Below are 18,036 nucleotides of genomic sequence, written 5' to 3' on the forward strand. Positions count from 1 at the left end.
TCACTGGTAATTCTGCAGAAGAGCATTATATGTCATGTAAAAGTGGGAACACAGGGCGCAAAGACCCCATGCATATATACATAACACATATAATAGGCTACATTCTGTAGTGAAGCAGTGGGATCATCACTTCATTTACACTCCTGTTGTGGGGTGGTGTTGGCGCAGTGGATAAGACACATGCGTTTGGCGTGAGAGACCCGGGTTCGAATCCACTGTGTGACACCAATGTGTCCCTGAGCAAGACACTTAACCCCAAGTTGCTCCAGAGGCGTGTGACCTCTGACATATATAGCAATTGTAAGTCGCTTTGGATAAAAGCGTCAGCTAAATGAATAAATGTAAATGTAAATGTGTTGCATTATGAGAACATGCTGTCTCATGAGTCAGACATTGCAATAGAGACACTGGCCACCATGTCATGACTTACTAAGCCATTAGTATGACCAAGATTTGAGCATCTAAGACTAATCAAAGTTGAGGACAGAAAGAGAAAGAGAAACAGAAAGAGACATAAAAGGAGTGTGTGCTTGATTTAATTGAGTTTGTAATTTAAAGGGAATGTTGAATGTGAGTGTGATATGAAAATAGTTAGCATTGATTTTGGTTTGTTTTGATCATGTGAAAAACATTAAACTTAACAGTTGAGCAAGGTTTACAGACAAGAGCTTGTGTCTGCAGCGTTTTTCTTTGTTAAATCTGTGAGCAATTAAGATGCAAAACAGACAAACATCTGAACTGTGTGTATTATAGTTCACCTCTGAGAGCCTCTGAGTCATTCTTCCCTTCGGCTCCCTTTTTGTCCTTTCCCGTTCACCCCACAGCTTGCCGAGAGCATAGACAGGAGAAAATACTAAAAAAAGAAATGAAGTGACAGAGGTAGAGAACACAGAGACACAGGGGGAAGAGTTTGTTCTCTTCTCTATGTGTAGGTAGAAGGAAAATGATGAATTAGTGTGTGATTCACTAGCAGCTAATTCAATCTTAATTACAAGCAAGGACAGCTCTAAAATGTCCTGACACATGATCTCACCTAGTAGTACACATAACAGTAGCACACATAGTGTTTCAAATAGTCATGCACTGAATCACTATAAGCAATATTAAAGCTGGACACCAACTGTGAAAAGAATTTTTATACAAGATCAGAACATAACATCTGAAAAGATTAGGACAGCTGACTTATCTGACATCTCCAAATCTGCCATTAATTAACCACTATCGAGTAGATAGGAATGGTTATGTATTATTTATAATTATTCGTAATAGCCTATTGCCATATATTCGCCTGATTCTTCATTTATTTGAACAAACTACAGCATTTTGTGCATACTATATAAATAAGCTTTTAAATCAAATGTGACTGGTATCTTTTCTTTTGGGAACATATGACATGGGTTATTTATTAATGCCAGTCTAAAATGATTAAAGATGCTGTGCTGGCTAATTACTAGTGTTAACGCGCCACCTGGTGGCCAATGTTTAACTACCTGAACTTACACTTGTCTGCGCCCGACCGGAAATGTATTCATAGAATGATTAATGTAAAAATAAACCCAATATCCTACATAATTTCCTGAAGGAAATACCTGTGCTCACAGAGAAAAAAAAAAGTGCATTAAAACCATGTAAAATATTAGACTAGAAAATCGTATATAAATGAATAAGTAAGGAGAAAGTGACTGAGATTGATGGTAATTCACTTAATAGATGCATAAATTAATAAATCATCTTCTGTGCTGAGTGTGCTCCAATCTCAAGACATCTTAACCAAATAACCGATATGCAAATAAGTGTACTTGAAATTTTGATGGTTACATTTTGAATACTCCCTCTCAGTAAGATATTCTGGAGAATTTGAAATTAATTTATGAGGTTTAAACTAAACAAAAATACCCAAGTCTAAAAAAAAATATCTTTAAAACAGAGTTTCGGTGTCATATGTTAATATAAAAAAGTTATATATAAAGTGCTGGAGTTTCAAATAAACCCTAACCAGAATGTTAGAGCAATATCAAAACTGATATGCTTTGCAATTACTGTAATACATTTAAGTCGACAGTCTATAAGCTGTGCTCATGCACAGAGTATAGGATCTGTGCAAGCATTTACAGAGGTCAATGTATATACATGTATTGGAAAACTGGACCTGAAGAGTAATTTAAAGATCCATTCCTCTAATACGGTTCAACTTCAGTATATACAAACAGACAAGTAAAAAATAAAATTAAAACAGTATTATATAAAACAAAAAGTTTTATTTACAGAGTCTGAAAGTTCTGAGGTATTTACATTGCTATTTATATTTCAGCTGTAAACCAGAAACTGTAACGCTTCACTAGATAACAAATAATTGCCAATGAGCCGGTCACTCTTCACACAATGAAAATAATGCATTGGTGACATTTGAGGCCAGTGGGAGGAATCTATACAAACAAATGATGACTGCAGGCATCTGGAGAGTGAAAAAACAAGCATATTTGTAAAACACATCCAGCCAAATGAGGATTTGCTGAAAAGAGGACCTGTATAGGTTTGGTCCTCCTGAAAGCAGTATATGTTGCCACCTGAAAGTCCACAATCACAGAAACAAGATGCACACAATACACTTTCAGGCTGTTCAGTTAGACCAGGGGTAGGCAAGTTCGTTTCTAGAGAGCCGCAGTCCTGCAGAGTTCAGCTCCAACCCTAAAAAAAACCCTCACCTCCCTATAGACTTATTAATCCTGAAGACATTGATGAGCTTGTTCAGGTGTATTTGATTAGGGTTGAAGCTAAACTCTGCAGGACTGCGGCTCTCTAGGACCGAACTTGCCTACCCCTGAGTTAGACAAACTCAAGTTACTGTGGTCACACACACACACACACACACACACGCACACACGCACTCAGTCTGAGTCACTGCTGCTGCTGGAGGAATCTGTTGACATGGCCTCAACATCATCTTCATTTTCCTTGTTATGACCAGGTGGCTCCAGGCCAAAATCGTTGCCATGGTGAGGAGGCAGAATCCCCATGGAAACATCAGCGGACTGCCAAGGATACTGTGGGGTTAGAATATCTAAAAGTGAAGGGGGGGGGGTGAACAAAAAATTAGCAAAAAATTAACATCAAGGAAGTACATAGCCCAGGGCTCTACAGTACAACCATTTAAGTTGCATTTGGGACTGAAAACTACTGCGTGCAACTATGAAAAAATATTTATGAGCACCAGTGTGACTGGGTAGCATTAAAGGTTTCTTCTTACAACATGTATTTGCAGCATTGAGTAATTCAGCACAGATATTTATGACCCTGGACAACAAAACCCATTGTATGGGTCAAAATGACTGATTTATTTTTTATGCCAAAAATCATTAGGATATTAAGTAAAAATCATGTTCCATGAAGATATTTAGCAAATTTCCTACCATAAATTTAAAAATTAATTTTTTGATTAGTAATGTACATTGCTAAGAACTTCATTTGGACAACTTTCAAGGTGATTTTCTCAGTATTTGGACTTTTTTTGATTTTCAAATCGTTGTATCATAAACCACACATCAATGGGAAGCTTAGCTCAGCTGTCGGATGATGTATAAATCAAGTTTTGAAAAATTGACACTTAAGACTGGTTTTGTGGTCCAGGGTCACAAATATGTTGATTTCTTAACTACACTGTTAAATCAAAATCACTCAAAACACCGGCGTCTTGTTTCTTTCATTATAACAACCAAAGTGTAGACACAATAAAAATAAGAGATTCATTGTGTAGTGTAGGGATCTTCGTTTATTATTATGGAACTTTGTGAGAAGAACTAATGAGAGTGACAGCTTTAAGTGATTTAGGGAGTTTGCAAATGTGATATTGATTTAATACATGAGTTCAATAAACAAGAAGTTAGTATTAAGTGACTTACATTGACTCCCACACTATTGCCTGATTTTGCTCTATTTCGCCAACCAAAATAGCTTCAAACAAAGTCAGAGCTGAGTCACTGCATATCTCCAAAACAACACAGTGCTGTTTCATTTGCAACCTGTGTTTTTAAACTAATCTAATGAGTCAATGATTCACTTAAACAGCCATTCACACAATGAATGATTCAGTGATGAAATCAGTTACTTGCCGCCACCTACTGGCAGTTTTAGTCTCATTTTTAAAGTATAATTTCAGTTAAATCATTTAACTGAAATATTTATTTGAAACATCTCAACATACATTTATGAACTTAACTGCACTCATGCCACCTCTGAGCCTCATTAAATATCTGAAAATATACCTACAAACTAGGGCTGGACGATTATGGCCTAAAATCAAAACCTCGGTTAATTTAACATTTTACCTCGATTACGATTAATGAACGATTATTTTGTTTCTGTTTTGTTTTTTTGCCCTCATAGTTCCCTGACAAGGTTTGTACTGTAAACAGGGCCGTAGCTGGGGTCAGCGGGGCCCCGGTTCAGGTTGTACCAGTGGGCCCTGTTTGAAAGTGTTTAATTTGTATGTTCATTGTTTATTTGTTTGTGCTATTTACACAGTGTTTAATTTTTTTTCAAGTTTGTAAGTGTCCAGGTACAGAAACCGAATAATTAAATGTAAAATAGCACTGTAAAAATTAAACATACAGTCAAACCAAAATTTATTTAGACACCTTCAACATTTCTCACATTATCAGTTTATTTGCTACAGTTTAGAAAATGGTAATAAAATATGACAAGAACTCAGAGCTAAACTGTCAGAACAAATTCTTCTTGATAATTTCAGATAACTTTGATTGTAATCCATTACATATCTTTCTATCAAACAAAACTTCATACAACAGTCAATACTTTGTTGGCCAATTACCAAGCAATGATTAATTGTGTTCAGTCTGTGGCGTGAAACGGTTGCATTAGCAATTCCGCAAACGAGAGCTCGGTGCAGCGTTACCGTCTGTGAGACGCGGCTCTCTCTCTGCGTGCGCACCGAGCACAGCGCGCGAGTAACCAGCTGCTCAGTTCAGCTTTCCGCGTCTTGTTTTAAAGTTTTTTGAATGGTTAAATTGGCAAGTGGCAAGGCTTAATAACACGTGAAAATGATACGCTTTCGTGGCGACACGGAGCAGTGTTCTGTCAACTGTCCTGAGCGTATTTTTAGACTGGCCTCAGCCAGACGGTTGAGATCGACTAGTAAAGGTGGGATATTTTTTCCTATTGAAAGCGCGATCTGACATCATAGCTCACTATCAGCAGTTATTTTATCTATGTTCTTAACATTTCTTATAGATTATTGCTTGGTGTAAGAGAAATAAAGATCAGATAAAGACAAATTGGCACCAGTATGAGTGATTGCGTGTGTGAATTAGTCATACCGTCTCTATATTTTTGTGAAGCTGTGGGTTGTAAATAGCCTTCAAAAAGTAGAAAAATATGCTATAATATGTTTTGAGATTCTAAGCTACTTTAGTAATAAATCACAGGACAGCGCTGACAACTAGTTTCTGCGTTCCTCTGTGTGCGCGATCTTCACAGCTGTTTATATGAGTGTTCATGCCACAATGCAGCTGCGCGAACATGGGAGCTCGAAATAATAATACACATCCGATCGTCTAATCGCTTGAATGTCCAAACCATAAAACAAATACAACTGACAAGGCTTAGTGAAGACGCAAGGCTCACCGCTCACGCGCCATCATGATGTGTTGAACCGGCGTTCACCTCCGTGTTTTGCTTTTATGCCACTGGCTGGACGGGGCAGAGTCATGTGGCTACACACACGCGGTAGTATGTTTTTTAGGGGGAAGTATTAACAGGATTAAAAAAACGAAATAACCGACATGGGAAAATTAAGTCGGTTAGAGGTTCTGAATTTCGGTTTCGATTACTTTTCGATTAATCATCCAGCCCTACTACAAACCACTACTGTGTTCCTCTGTTCCACTTTTGTAGCACAAATTAGTTAATACTGATTTCATTTGATTTCTAACTTATTCAACTTGTCCTTATTCTACTGTTTAAATAAAAAAAAATCAAACTTAATTTGACAAAATAAAATACTTTTAATAACGCTAGAAAAATCAAATATCACCTTGTAATAGGAAAGCAAATTTTTGATCAGAATTTTTGATTATCGATCTGAAGGTGCTCCTGAATTTTTTGACTGTGCTCCGATTATTATTTTTTTTAATAAGGAGCACAAGTGCTCCTACTTCAGTGTGGACAAATGAAACGAACATCTGAACAGAAGAGTGAACCTACCTGGTAATCTCCCAGCAGCCAATGCGTCTCCAGGCAGGTGCCCGTTCACTCCGTTGGTGGACATGTTGCTCATGTTACCCAGTATTCCACTGCGCATCTCCAGATCAGTGGGGTACGGCCTGCGGGGATCACCTACACATACACGCACATCATTAGAACTTACAAATACAATCGAAAATGATTCTGAGGAAATAAAATGTTTGAAAGAGTTGAATAAGATACATGGACACAGAAAAAAAAAAACTGTGTATTTACCTGGAAGCCAGTTGAGAGGAGCACACACTGCATTACTGGCACTGATCCTGTGAGCGTATTTGATGATCTCCTCTGAAGAGATACTCCCTAGTGAAATCAAACAAAAAAAATAGTGAGACACCACTAAAACAGAATCTATTTGATACTATGTTACATCAATACATTTAATCAAATAAATAAAATACAATTATCTGCATCTCTGTCTTGTGAGTGAATCAATTCTACTGAGAACTCATATTTTCCACAATATAAGTCACATATTAAATTATCTGAAACCTGCTGTGACTTCAAATACAAAGAGGCTTATATAATGAAATTCATGTCAAGCAAACGTGAATCCATGTTTGTGTAAAGTGCCTTTGCCACATGACAGTAGTTTCACTGTCACTTTGAATTAATTCCTTTAAAAATGAATGCCACTATAATTAATGTTTGCTTTATATTTTACCCTCCTGTTCAGTTATGAATACCATTAAATTTATAGGATTAGTTGTGGTGTGAGGGAAACTAAAATCCATCTTTACAGTGTGTATGTTTCTGAATGCAATAATAAAATGTCTTGTACACTGATGCTTCCTCTTAACTTTGAGCTGGTGCGACTTAAAGTCAGGTGTGACTTATTTTACAGAAAATATGGTCATCATTTTAAAACCACCATAATACCTTTTCTGGCCTTTTCAATAGACTTCAGTTTTTCTTTGGCTTGGTAGACAGCAGTGGCCTGATGATTAATGAGAAACAGTTATTTCCAGTTTAAAGAACTGATTCATAAATATTGTGTCAAACACAGTTTGTATAGAAAGACTGAGTGGGTTGCACTTTATTATAAAGTGTCCTTGTTACAATTTAAATACACAAATACATATTGGTTAATATTAGTTAACAACATAATATAGGTTTAAGGTTTAAGTCTAGGGTTAAGTGTTTGCAATTATACATCATTTACTGTATAACTCCTGTATAACTGTATTACTGTATAACTCCTGCATAAAAGTACATATAAGAATATTAGACACATTAAAAGTGTTTTTTTAAGTGTCCTCATTGTGATTTCAAATTTATCAAAATACATTTGTCAATGTATTGACAATGGGGTGGTGCTAGCGCAGTGGATAAGACGCATGTCTTTGGTGTGAGAGACCCGGGTTCGAATCCACTGTGAGACACCAATGTGTCCCTGAGCAAGACACTTAACCCCTAGTTGCTCCAGAGGTGTGTGACCTCTGACACATGTGGCAATTGTAAGTCGCTTTGGATAAAAGCGTCAGCTAAGTGAATAAATGTAAATGTAATGTAAATGTCAAGTCATTTGTCAACCATGTAATTTCAAATGGCCAATTCATCTCTCAAAGCACCTCACCAAAACAAACTCACAAGAAGATAATAAGCAGTTGTTATTGTTAAAAAATAAAATATTGACAAAGTCACAAAATAGAAGTCATAAAAATCGCTCATTATTAACAACATCGAGATAAAAAGCCTACATTATTCTTTACCATTTTTAAAGTTACACAAGAAGTGATAGTCTGTAAATTGATTAAGCATGCTGGTGTGTAGCTGAATGTTACTGCAATAAATGTGCATTGGCTCATGTCAGTTACCAGTATATGCTCAGCCTCTTTGAGCTGTTTCTGGAGCTGCTGGATATCGCTGTCTCTCTACTCAACTTCCTTCTCCAGTGCCTGCATCTCCTGGTGCACTTTGCCCTGCTCCACCGCCGTCTGCATCAGCTCCTGGAACTCTCTATCTCTCTGCACCAGCAGCTCCAGTATCTGCAAACAGTCAAACCCAATTAAACAGTAATTAAACAGCTAACCCAAATGTCAAGGATTTCTCAGGATTTTTTAATTTTGCCCTGGCCAAATCTGAATTTCGAAACCTGTAAATATCAGATATCTACCAATAATTGAGTATGGTCTGTACTTGTGTGTATAGTGTCTGTCACCTCTGTGTCCTCTCCAGGCTGGGGCAGTTTCTGTGTCCTGGCCAGCGCCAGCATCTCTATCAGCTCTCTGCAACACAAACAACAAAATAAAATAACCAAAGAGGAGCTGTGTGTGAATAGTAACGTAGTAGTGTACAAGTACAAAGAATTGACTCGAGTGGACAATGGAGACTGTGACTTATTTATTCGATTATTATCTAATCCAGCACACAACAATTTATTTACAAACGCGCAGAATATATGAAGACAAACCTGGATAAAACTTCAATATCATCCAGAGTGGATAAAAGCTTCTCTTTCGTGGATTTCTCCGCCGCCGCCATGACTGTTTGTCCTCTCTTGCGCGTGCGTGAGAAGTAAAACGCATGCGCGTGAGACAGACAGTGACGCCTGCTGGCAGAAGGACCGCAATCGCTCTCGATGAAATATTATCTGTGGTGTTCATTTAACTGTAAAAGTGCGGGGTAACAGAGCAAACGACTGGGAATACTACAAGTATGACAGCAATATCTGACATGCCTTTGGTGTTTACTAGTTCATCTTCTCAGCGCTGGTGAGGATCAGACAGTATTTACCGATTAAGAATATTTATTTAGATTACCATTTATGTTATTTAAGAGTCACTGAAATTAGCATATTTTACTCTGTACGTTATTATTATTATTATTATTATTATTATTATATTTGGATAGAGATTAAAGAAGATACAAATGTTTGAATTCGCCACAGAATGTTATTACATTATTCATTTCAAGGTTTGTACAACCTTTTGAAAGAGAAATTCAATGACTTTCAAGTATTTCACACAACTATTTCCAGCACTTTAAAGATCTGAAAATGATCCAATTTATTTTTTAATGGGATGACCAAAATATACTTTGTGGTAAACAAATAGGCCTACTTAAAATACGTCAAATGGTATTCATTTATTTCCACATTTGTGCTTTATATTTTGATGTTAAAACTCTATTATAAAATGTCAAATCATTAAAAAAAATTATTTTTTCTGTGTATGAAGTACGCTAATATAAATCCCTTGAAAAACAAACTTTAATTTGCGACAGAACATAAGAGTAAAGAGCCTTTTATCACTTTTAATCACTGAACTTGTCTGTCAGTTAAGTATAATACTATAGAAGAATAATGGTAGTCAACATTTAATAATAGAAGAATTTAAAAACATAGAGAGAGAGAGAGAGAGAGAGAGAGAGAGAGAGAGAGAGAGACATAGAGAGAGAGAGAGAGATTTTGCACATTATTGTAAATAAATTTTGTATGCTTTCCAAATCAAACTTGGTGCTTTACTGTCAAATGTATATTACCAAGAAATGCATGTGTGAATGTTTTAGTAACTGCTCTGCTAATGTAAAACAATAGTCATTTTTTATTTATCCACCATCATCTGTAGAAAATTAGTGGCGTCATGGGCCACTGCTCTCAAATATTTGGAGCCATGTAACTGTTTGTCAGTAAGTAAAAACCCACTTGTCATTTTGTAAACATTACTGTTAAGAATTTAATTGAAACCTATCCATGCAAACCTGTTATTAAATCATCTAAACAGTTACAAATAAAAATTAGTAGGCCTACTGTTAACAACAACATCATTTTTTTTTTTTTTTGCAGTTTATACCCTGTGGTTCTCAGCCTTCTAAGTCCAAGGCCCCACACTGTCTGACAATATTTAAAGCTTATTGTTTTGGCTTCTTTCAAAGCTTTTTTCGTCTTCTTTTAAATGATCTCAAGGCCCACCCGGAAGTCTGCTGACTGAGGCCTTCTAGACCCAGATGAGAACCATGGCTTTTTGGTTGGTTCTCAATAATAATTTCAGATATTACTAGTTGTTCTAGAATTGTTTCCTTAGAAATTCTGCATTTAACTGTAATTAAAAGAAGGCCTATGGCTACTGGTAATTCTAACAATGTATTGAGAAACATGTTAAAAGTGATTGCCATAGTGCTGGTGTAGCAGGTTGATTTTCTGGTAGTTGTCACTAGAGGCAGTGAGCTGTTGATGTGATCTGTTAATGTGCGTCACACACCCACACCCAACACACATACACACACACACACGCGCGAACGCACGCACTCACAGACTTCGCCGCTGATCAGGAAACTCAACGCTTTCATTTTGCTCTGTATTTATATTCTTCCTCGGTCTCGCGGAAATATCCATTTACAGAAACTTTTCAGCATGGTTAAAGTTTCTTTTAACAACGCTCTCGCCTTCAAGGATCCAAAGAAGGAAAGCCTCATTCCTGATGGAGAGGTAAGTTACTGTAGTTACTAATACATCTTTATGTAAATTTATTTCTATTCAATTGCGCGAGCGCATTTTAAAAAATGTTGCGTTCAATATTATCTCGTTATTAAGCCTTTTTAATTGACAACGTATATGTGCACATTGATGTTATATTATCTTAAGAGAAGTATATAGAGAGTGTCGCAAAGTGCCACAAGTGTCCTAAATGCAGAAGTAAATGTGTTTCTTTGTTCAGGTTTGCGCATCAAACTTTGATCAGGTTCAGTGAAAGGGTTATAGCCATTATATAATGGATGACAAAATTTTTGTCAAAGACGCATAATCACTAATACCATGGTAAAATGTTACCTAAGTTTTTTTTCACCTCTATTAAATTAATGATGAATTGAACAACATGCCCTTTTATATAAAGAGTTGCCTTAATTAGTACACAAAGGAAACAATATATTATTCAGTATGTCTTTTTTTTCTGATACAAAGTTTACATTAAGTAAGGTTAAATTAATTGTAATTAATTTCTATGAAATTTTGACATAAACATTTTACCATGGAACGATTGTGCATAATAATGCATTATTTCCTGGTAATGTTGGATGTAAAACTGCCTGAACAGGTTATACTGAGCTGCTCTCACTCTCTCTCTCTCTCTCTCTCTCTCTCTCTCTCTCTCTCTCTCTCTCTCTCTCTCTCTGTGTGTGTGTGTGTGTTTGTGTGTTTGTGTTTGTTGCCAACTTACACAGCCTGTTGTTACTTCACTTTTTCTACAAGGTTTATATATGTACACTGATAAAAAAGCTATTTGATACTTTTTTATTGAAAAAATATTTAATATTAAATATTATGACAACTGAAACATGTCATATATTACAAATACATAATAAATATGATTGTTGTTGTTGTTATTAGTAAAAAAGAATAGTAAAGAACAGAATATGATAGAATAGAAAATGGACAACAGGTACAGAAGGTTTTCCTGTGTGTACTGTAAGGCCAAATATTGGAACATTTACTCACAAGTATGAATGATTTCAAATAACTTAATGTGGGTTAAAAATGATCAAATCAATGTTAGACTATGGGCCAGTGGTGCTGGTAACTCTGAATACTAGGGGGCCATTTGTAAATGTAAAACTGAAATTGTAATGCAGTAGGTGCATTGAATTTGACGAAGGTCCCTGCAAAGTGGACTTAACCATTTAGCTTTTTTCACAACACACTTTAGAAATGCTCACTTAACAGGAGACTTAACTGTTACATATGTGAGTGCTTTTCATGGGTTGTGAAAGAATGACGTGTTGAGGCATGTTTAGTTTTTTGCACTCCCAAGCATGTTTGATACACGCAACTTTAAAGAAAAATTTGTGTATTGCATAAGCAGTCCGAAGTGCTAGCCAAGAATACAAAAGTTTGACTAAGTGTAGAACTAAAAACTATTCTGCTGCTTGTCTATACCATTTGCTTGTGGTTTTGATTTGATTTCCCGGCTGTATCTCAACTGTAGTGTCCTTGAGCTGTGGAAAGGTTCTATATGAATGAAACTAAATTATTAAAAATTGAAAAATAAAGAAAGAAACCAAAATGCAAAATGCAAGCATAAACCATATGTACTGTAAATATAGTGCAATTTTATCTGATTTAACTGTGGAACCAGTGCATTGAGTTATCTCTTTTTATCATTCTTATAGTAACTTAAATTCCCCTTCTGCTAGTCAAATAGAAACTGTTTGGTTAACCTTCTCTTTCACTGCATGCTTGTGCTTGTGTGCAGTTAATGTTTGAGTGAAGAAGCATTTAAGTAGAGTTCGACAATTTTTCCTCCTCATGACTTTTTGCAGAATTTGCTGACTGTTTTAATGCCTCTTGACTTGAAACCAGAGATGCATTGTGAATCTCACTTCTTTTTTTCTTTTGTTCCGTTTGTCTCAAAACTCCCATTTGTCCTCATTTCTGTGTAAATAGGCTGAGTAGACTTTTTCTGGGTTCATTTGTGGTGTATCACATGGCAGATAATATCTGCTGTGTGTGAATGTCTACTGGGACAAGACTGAAATTTTAGGGTGCAGGTCAGATGGGGAGAGTCAGGCCCTATTGCATACTGTATTATATATATTGTACATAGTGACTAAAATCAGGCATTCATTTGAACCAAGAAAAATGAATCTCTATACATTAATTTTCATATTTTGTTCTTTAGTACTTTGTCTATAAACTCTAGTCTATTTTAGACTACTTTAATTCTTTAAAACTTTGATTCATTTTAAAACTGAATATACCTCTTGGATGACGACAGCTGATTTTTTTCAGCAGCCTTTCTTCCAGTCTTCATGTCATGTGAACCTTCAGAAATTACCATTTTTATCTTCAAGAAACACTTATTATCAATCTATCTATCCAAATAATAGTTTGAATGTAATGTTGTAACTCTCATTTGTTTGCAGGATCCCGAGGCAGCGGTGTTGGTGCGTCCTCGGTCTAAGGTGTTGTGGTGCTGCTTTTATCTAGGATTGGCTCTCATCGTCTCTGGTGTAGTGGTGGGAGCAGCCCTCCTGTATAAATACCAAAGCATCTTTATGGCAAGTCATGTAAGTCGGCGGTCATCTTTGAAACGCCTCTCGGGCATCCAAGTGCAGCTCTTATTTCTTTGAACGGGGAAACATAAAATTCTCCAAAACTGTTCTCTAAGTTTAGGATTAAATTTTGTATCTGTAGAAAGTCTTTGTAGATACTATGTGCTTATGGTGAGATAATTCATGTTACTATAGTGATATCAAAATCAAAACATCGGAACATCTAACTTGTCATCTTGCATTGATGTTTATCTTCACTTTAATTCATTTCTATAACATTTAATTCATAATCAGTCTAAGCCTTGAAGCAGTGTTTTTAGGAGCAGGGATTTTCAGCTGGGGGTTTTGACCCAGAAATGGGTCACAGATTCACAAACTAAGCATAAATCAAGCACAGCCAGCAAATGTCTGGTATGGGAAGTGAAACTGCTCATGGGCTGACGGCAAGCCAAGGCACTGCATAGGGTGGTGAAAACTGCCCAATGCATCACAGGGACGCCACTTCCTGCTATTGCCACTTCCTGCTATTGAGGACATCCAGAGAAAACGCTGTCTACGACGAGCTCGCAGCATTCTCAAGGACTCCTCTCACCCCTGTCACAGACTGTTTAACCTCCTGCCCTCCAGGAGGTGCTTCAGGAGCCTCCAGACAAGGACCACAAGATACAGGAGCAGCTTTTTCCATACAGCTGTCTCCGTACTGAACTCTGCCCTCTGACACCCCTCAACACCCCCCACCCCCACACCATACACACAGACCCCCCCCTTCTCATTACTAGATCTGACTGATTTATTTATTTATTTACAACAGGCAAAAAAACAGTAAACTTCAAACTTATTACTTGCACTACTGTCAATTCATCCAGAAACTGAGTAATCCATTTGCATACTGAAATATTTTCTGTGCTCTTTACTGTCAATTGCAATAGTGTAAATGATGTTCATATGTTCATAGTTCTGCCTACAGTGTACATACACTTACATAATCCACCTGTATAGGTTCAGGGGATCATGGATGGCAGAGTGGCTGAGAGGGAGGATGACTACATCCGTTTCCCAGAGGTGAGTATAAAGGTAATGCCTTTACACAAGTTTCTAGACAGAGAACACTGGAGACATTTAGGAAGGGAAGACACACTGGAGACAGTTACTAGAAGTCATTGATAGAGTTTAGTTCTAGTAAGTAGACCACGTCATACATATGAGACCAGACAATGAGTGAGCTGAACGAGTAGCAAGTATGTGTGATCAGAATTCTGATAAGGGTGAGCACTGTGATTGGCTGATGTTGGAGGTTGGCAATTCTGTGGCAGTACCCCACCCCTCTCCACGGCCTGCTCCCAGTGGCGTAGGACCTGGATGTTGTGGTGGTCGACCTCTTCCTCTTGGCCAAGGAAGATTAGGGTGAGGGTCATCGAAGGCTGTGAGCAGGGCTGGATAGAGGATTTAGTCTCCGGGGACCCATGAGCGTTCCGTTGGGCCATAGCCTTCCCAGCTGACCAGCTGTGCAGTTGATAAGTGACCGGGTTGATGTGTCAGGTGATGGTGAAGGGGCCAGTGTATCCACAACTAAGCTTCTTGCATGGCAGGCACATCCTGATGTCTCTGGTGGATAGCCAATCTTTTTGTCCAGACTACGTTTTTGCGGCCATGGCAGAAGGTTCATAGGAAAGGTCCAAATTCCTGGATCTTTATCTTTATCTGCCCATTCGACTGGGGATGGTATCAGGATGAGAGACTCACAGTCACACACACAGTAGGGTCAAGAATGTTTTCCATACCTTTGACATAAACATGGGACCCCGATCTGATACTATGTGCTCAGGAATCCCTGAAGACATGATTGAAGAGGAGTTCTGCAGTTTCTATTGCCATAGAAACCCCTTTAAAAAGAAGCAGACGATGGAAAATCGATAAAAGACAACAAGAATACATGCATTACCATCAGAGGGGGGCAGGTCCGTGATGAAGTCCACTCATAGGTGTGACCATGGGACGAGTGGGAATTGGCAGCAGATGAAGTTTGCAATTATGTGTCCACAAATACTTTATGGCATATTAATGCAACAAAAAAAAGTCATCTGCCATTTGGTAGAAGTGAGCAAAATTAGGCACACGTCAATATGAAAAGGTCATGACTTGCCTTTATCCTAAAAGATTAAAAGATTTTTTCAAACGGCAAGCCATCTATGGATCTGTAATTGTAATTCAATTCTGTATCAAGCTTTTTTTTTTTTTTTACTATTATATTGTTTCACTTGTGACATGCACCTTCCACAACAAACAAATTGATTTGCCTTTTAAAAAAAGTGAACAATTTGCTGCCATTTTATGTGACTGCTGTATGTATTTCTTACATTAGTATGAGCAGTGGGAGTGCAGATTACCATACAATTATGAAGACTATGAGACTGATGAGGAGCAGGAGGATAAGACGCCGCTGATGCTTGAAGAGAATGTGAGATTTTTCGAAGACGACGAGGTGGAGCTCATCAACGTACCAGTACCTGAGTTCAGAGATGGTGATTCCGCTGGCATCATGCATGACTTCACCATGGTATAAAAATGCACACTCAAACACACGTTTAGTGTTTAGTCATAACCACCTTTGACATATTATCAGCCACACTGCTGGATTCATATCCATTATAAATTTAGCAGGGATGGACTGGTTTTCTGAAATGTTCAGTTTCTGAGATTATAGGTTGAAAAAAAGAATATTTGTGATGTATCATATTTGAAATATTATCATATGCGATTGATATGTAAGTTTTTTTTTTTTTTTTATTATTATTACTTTATTAGTATTCCTCAAGGCTGCATTGAATTTATCAAAGTTGACAGTAAAGACATTGAATGTAACATAACAGGAATAAATAACATTTTAAAATGTATTAAAATGGAAAACAGCTTTACTATTTTACTGTATTTTTGGTTAAATAAATGCACAAGAGACTTCTTTTGAAAACATCTTACCAGCCCCAAACTTTTGTACGGTTGTACGGTTATTGTACGTTTAATGTCACAAATACTAATTACATAAATAGATAATAATGATTGGTTGTTTTTCACTGTGAAACAACTTAAAATTTTTACAAACATCACAAAATTAAAAAAAGGCCCTCAAAACTCTTAATAGGCTGACATTTAGATTACAGAACAATCAGTATTGGTGTGTCAATGACTAATTCTTTAATTTTTAGTTAAAAAACTATTTTAGTCTTGAATATTTAGTTTCTGCTTTCATTATTATACTAATACTATAATTTTCTCAGTTTTAAACAATCTGTCCGTTTCTGTGTCAGTAACCTTGTGTGTCATTCTCTGCTGTCAGAAACTGACTGCTTATCTCGACCTGAATCTGAACAAATGCTTCATCATCACCCTGAACACCTCTATCGTCATGCCGCCCAGAGATTTCCAAGAGTTCCTGGTCAACATCAAGGTAACCAGCCACATTCAATAACGGGAGATGCTGTGAATCTGTAACAATAAGTGCTTCTTGTGTTGGATTGGATGTATTTTTCACACAAATGCATTTCAGATGTTAGGTTTACGTTCTCTGTGTGTGTTTTGCAGGCAGGAATGTATCTTCCTCAGACGTACGTTATTCGAGAGGAGATGATGGTTACAGAGAGGCTGGACAGCACCAGTGATCTGGGCTATTACATCAATGACCTGTGCAAAGACAAAGACACGTACAGACTCCAGCACCGAGACATGACACTGGGTAAGTGGACACAAACAGACCACTAGATAAGACTTTGTTTACTGTAACTGGTGGTTACGTCTTTCCACTTTCGCAGCGGATCCTATTTTCAAGTTTTAAGCACAGATATGTGCATAAGTGAAGGAGGTGCACAGTATTTCCTCTCATGTTAACCGTTCATTTGAGGTTTTATATACTTTCAAACTTCTGAAAGCTGAATGCTCCACTGCAGGTATGCAGAAACGTGAAGCCCTGAACTGCCACAAGATCCGCCACTTTGAAAACAAGTTTGTTGTGGAGACGTTGATCTGTGAGCCATGAAGATCATGAGCCATGAAGAACAAGAACAGCAGATCTTCAGCTCTTACATTAATTCAGTGAAAACCTTTTCTATCGTAGGCCTTTTTTTCACATATATATATTTTTTTTAATCTAAAATGTGAAATTGTCTTTTCTGCACAAAGAGGTGTATTATGTTTGAGTATACATGTTAATATGTGTCTTATTCTTTTTTAATGAATATTAGACTTAATAAGGGACATATTGTGCACAAGAGCAATAAGTGATTAACAATGGTGATTTTAGCCTATATAGAAGTCCAATCTGACTTTAAGATGGTAAGACGGTCCTGTATTTTTAACATTTGCATCATCTACTGTACTATTCAAAGGTTTCAGCTAATGCAGTTTCAGCAATGTTGCAGTGCTAAAGTGCATAATGTCACAATTTCAGGTATTCTTGAATTTGCCTATATAAATATTTTGTTTTAAATGAGATGGATAACCATACAAACAGAACGCTTTCTTTAAAATGACTACAAATGTTCAAATCTGAAATGACATTTTGTTCTTCGCAAATCTGTCTATATGATAAGATTCTAAACTTTAATCCTTTCTGTCTTTAAACACAAGCTTTTAAACTCCATATAAGGAGCCAAAAATAAAATCAGACAAAATGCTTTTGTCATGCTTAAGTGATATTTTGTTAGGTTTGTCATTATAAACTACTATTCAAATATTTGGGGTGGATTATTTTTTTTCCCAGCTCTTATTTTTGTCATTTTGAACCAATAAATGCAA

At 36.9% G+C, this 18,036-nt stretch overlaps 2 protein-coding genes across 2 annotated transcripts; one reads left to right on the top strand and one right to left on the bottom strand.

The window, feature by feature from the left end:
• Nucleotides 1-2,868: 2,868 nt before the first annotated feature.
• LOC132152449 (mediator of RNA polymerase II transcription subunit 4-like) lies at nucleotides 2,869-8,830 on the bottom strand. Its single transcript, XM_059561208.1, is given in 7 exon segments — nucleotides 2,869-3,061; nucleotides 6,220-6,351; nucleotides 6,475-6,561; nucleotides 7,138-7,195; nucleotides 8,076-8,246; nucleotides 8,420-8,486; nucleotides 8,672-8,830. Coding segments are annotated over 7 exon segments (759 nt in total). The 5' UTR covers nucleotides 8,743-8,830; the 3' UTR covers nucleotides 2,869-2,888.
• Nucleotides 8,831-10,474: 1,644 nt separating this feature from the next.
• Nucleotides 10,475-17,916, top strand: LOC132152939 (integral membrane protein 2B-like). Its single transcript, XM_059561952.1, has 7 exons — nucleotides 10,475-10,687; nucleotides 13,120-13,263; nucleotides 14,248-14,310; nucleotides 15,611-15,805; nucleotides 16,583-16,693; nucleotides 16,828-16,978; nucleotides 17,190-17,916. Exons 1-7 carry the CDS (start codon nucleotides 10,613-10,615, stop codon nucleotides 17,276-17,278), a joined length of 828 nt encoding a protein of 275 aa, XP_059417935.1. The 5' UTR covers nucleotides 10,475-10,612; the 3' UTR covers nucleotides 17,279-17,916.
• The last annotated feature ends 120 nt before the right edge of the window (nucleotides 17,917-18,036 follow it).

The sequence above is a fragment of the Carassius carassius genome, chromosome 11 (assembly GCF_963082965.1).
Source record: "Carassius carassius chromosome 11, fCarCar2.1, whole genome shotgun sequence".
Lineage (NCBI taxonomy): Eukaryota > Metazoa > Chordata > Actinopteri > Cypriniformes > Cyprinidae > Carassius > Carassius carassius.

What these genes read in the sequence shown, in the direction of transcription:
- LOC132152939 (XM_059561952.1), top strand. Translation starts at nt 10,613, where the DNA reads ATGGTTAAAGTTTCTTTTAACAACGCTCTCGCCTTCAAGGATCCAAAG. An exon ending in GCATCTTTATGGCAAGTCAT is followed by an intron (nt 13,264 to 14,247) that starts GTAAGTCGGCGG and finishes CCACCTGTATAG; the next exon opens with GTTCAGGGGATCATGGATGG. An exon ending in TCATGCATGACTTCACCATG is followed by an intron (nt 15,806 to 16,582) that starts GTATAAAAATGC and finishes CTCTGCTGTCAG; the next exon opens with AAACTGACTGCTTATCTCGA.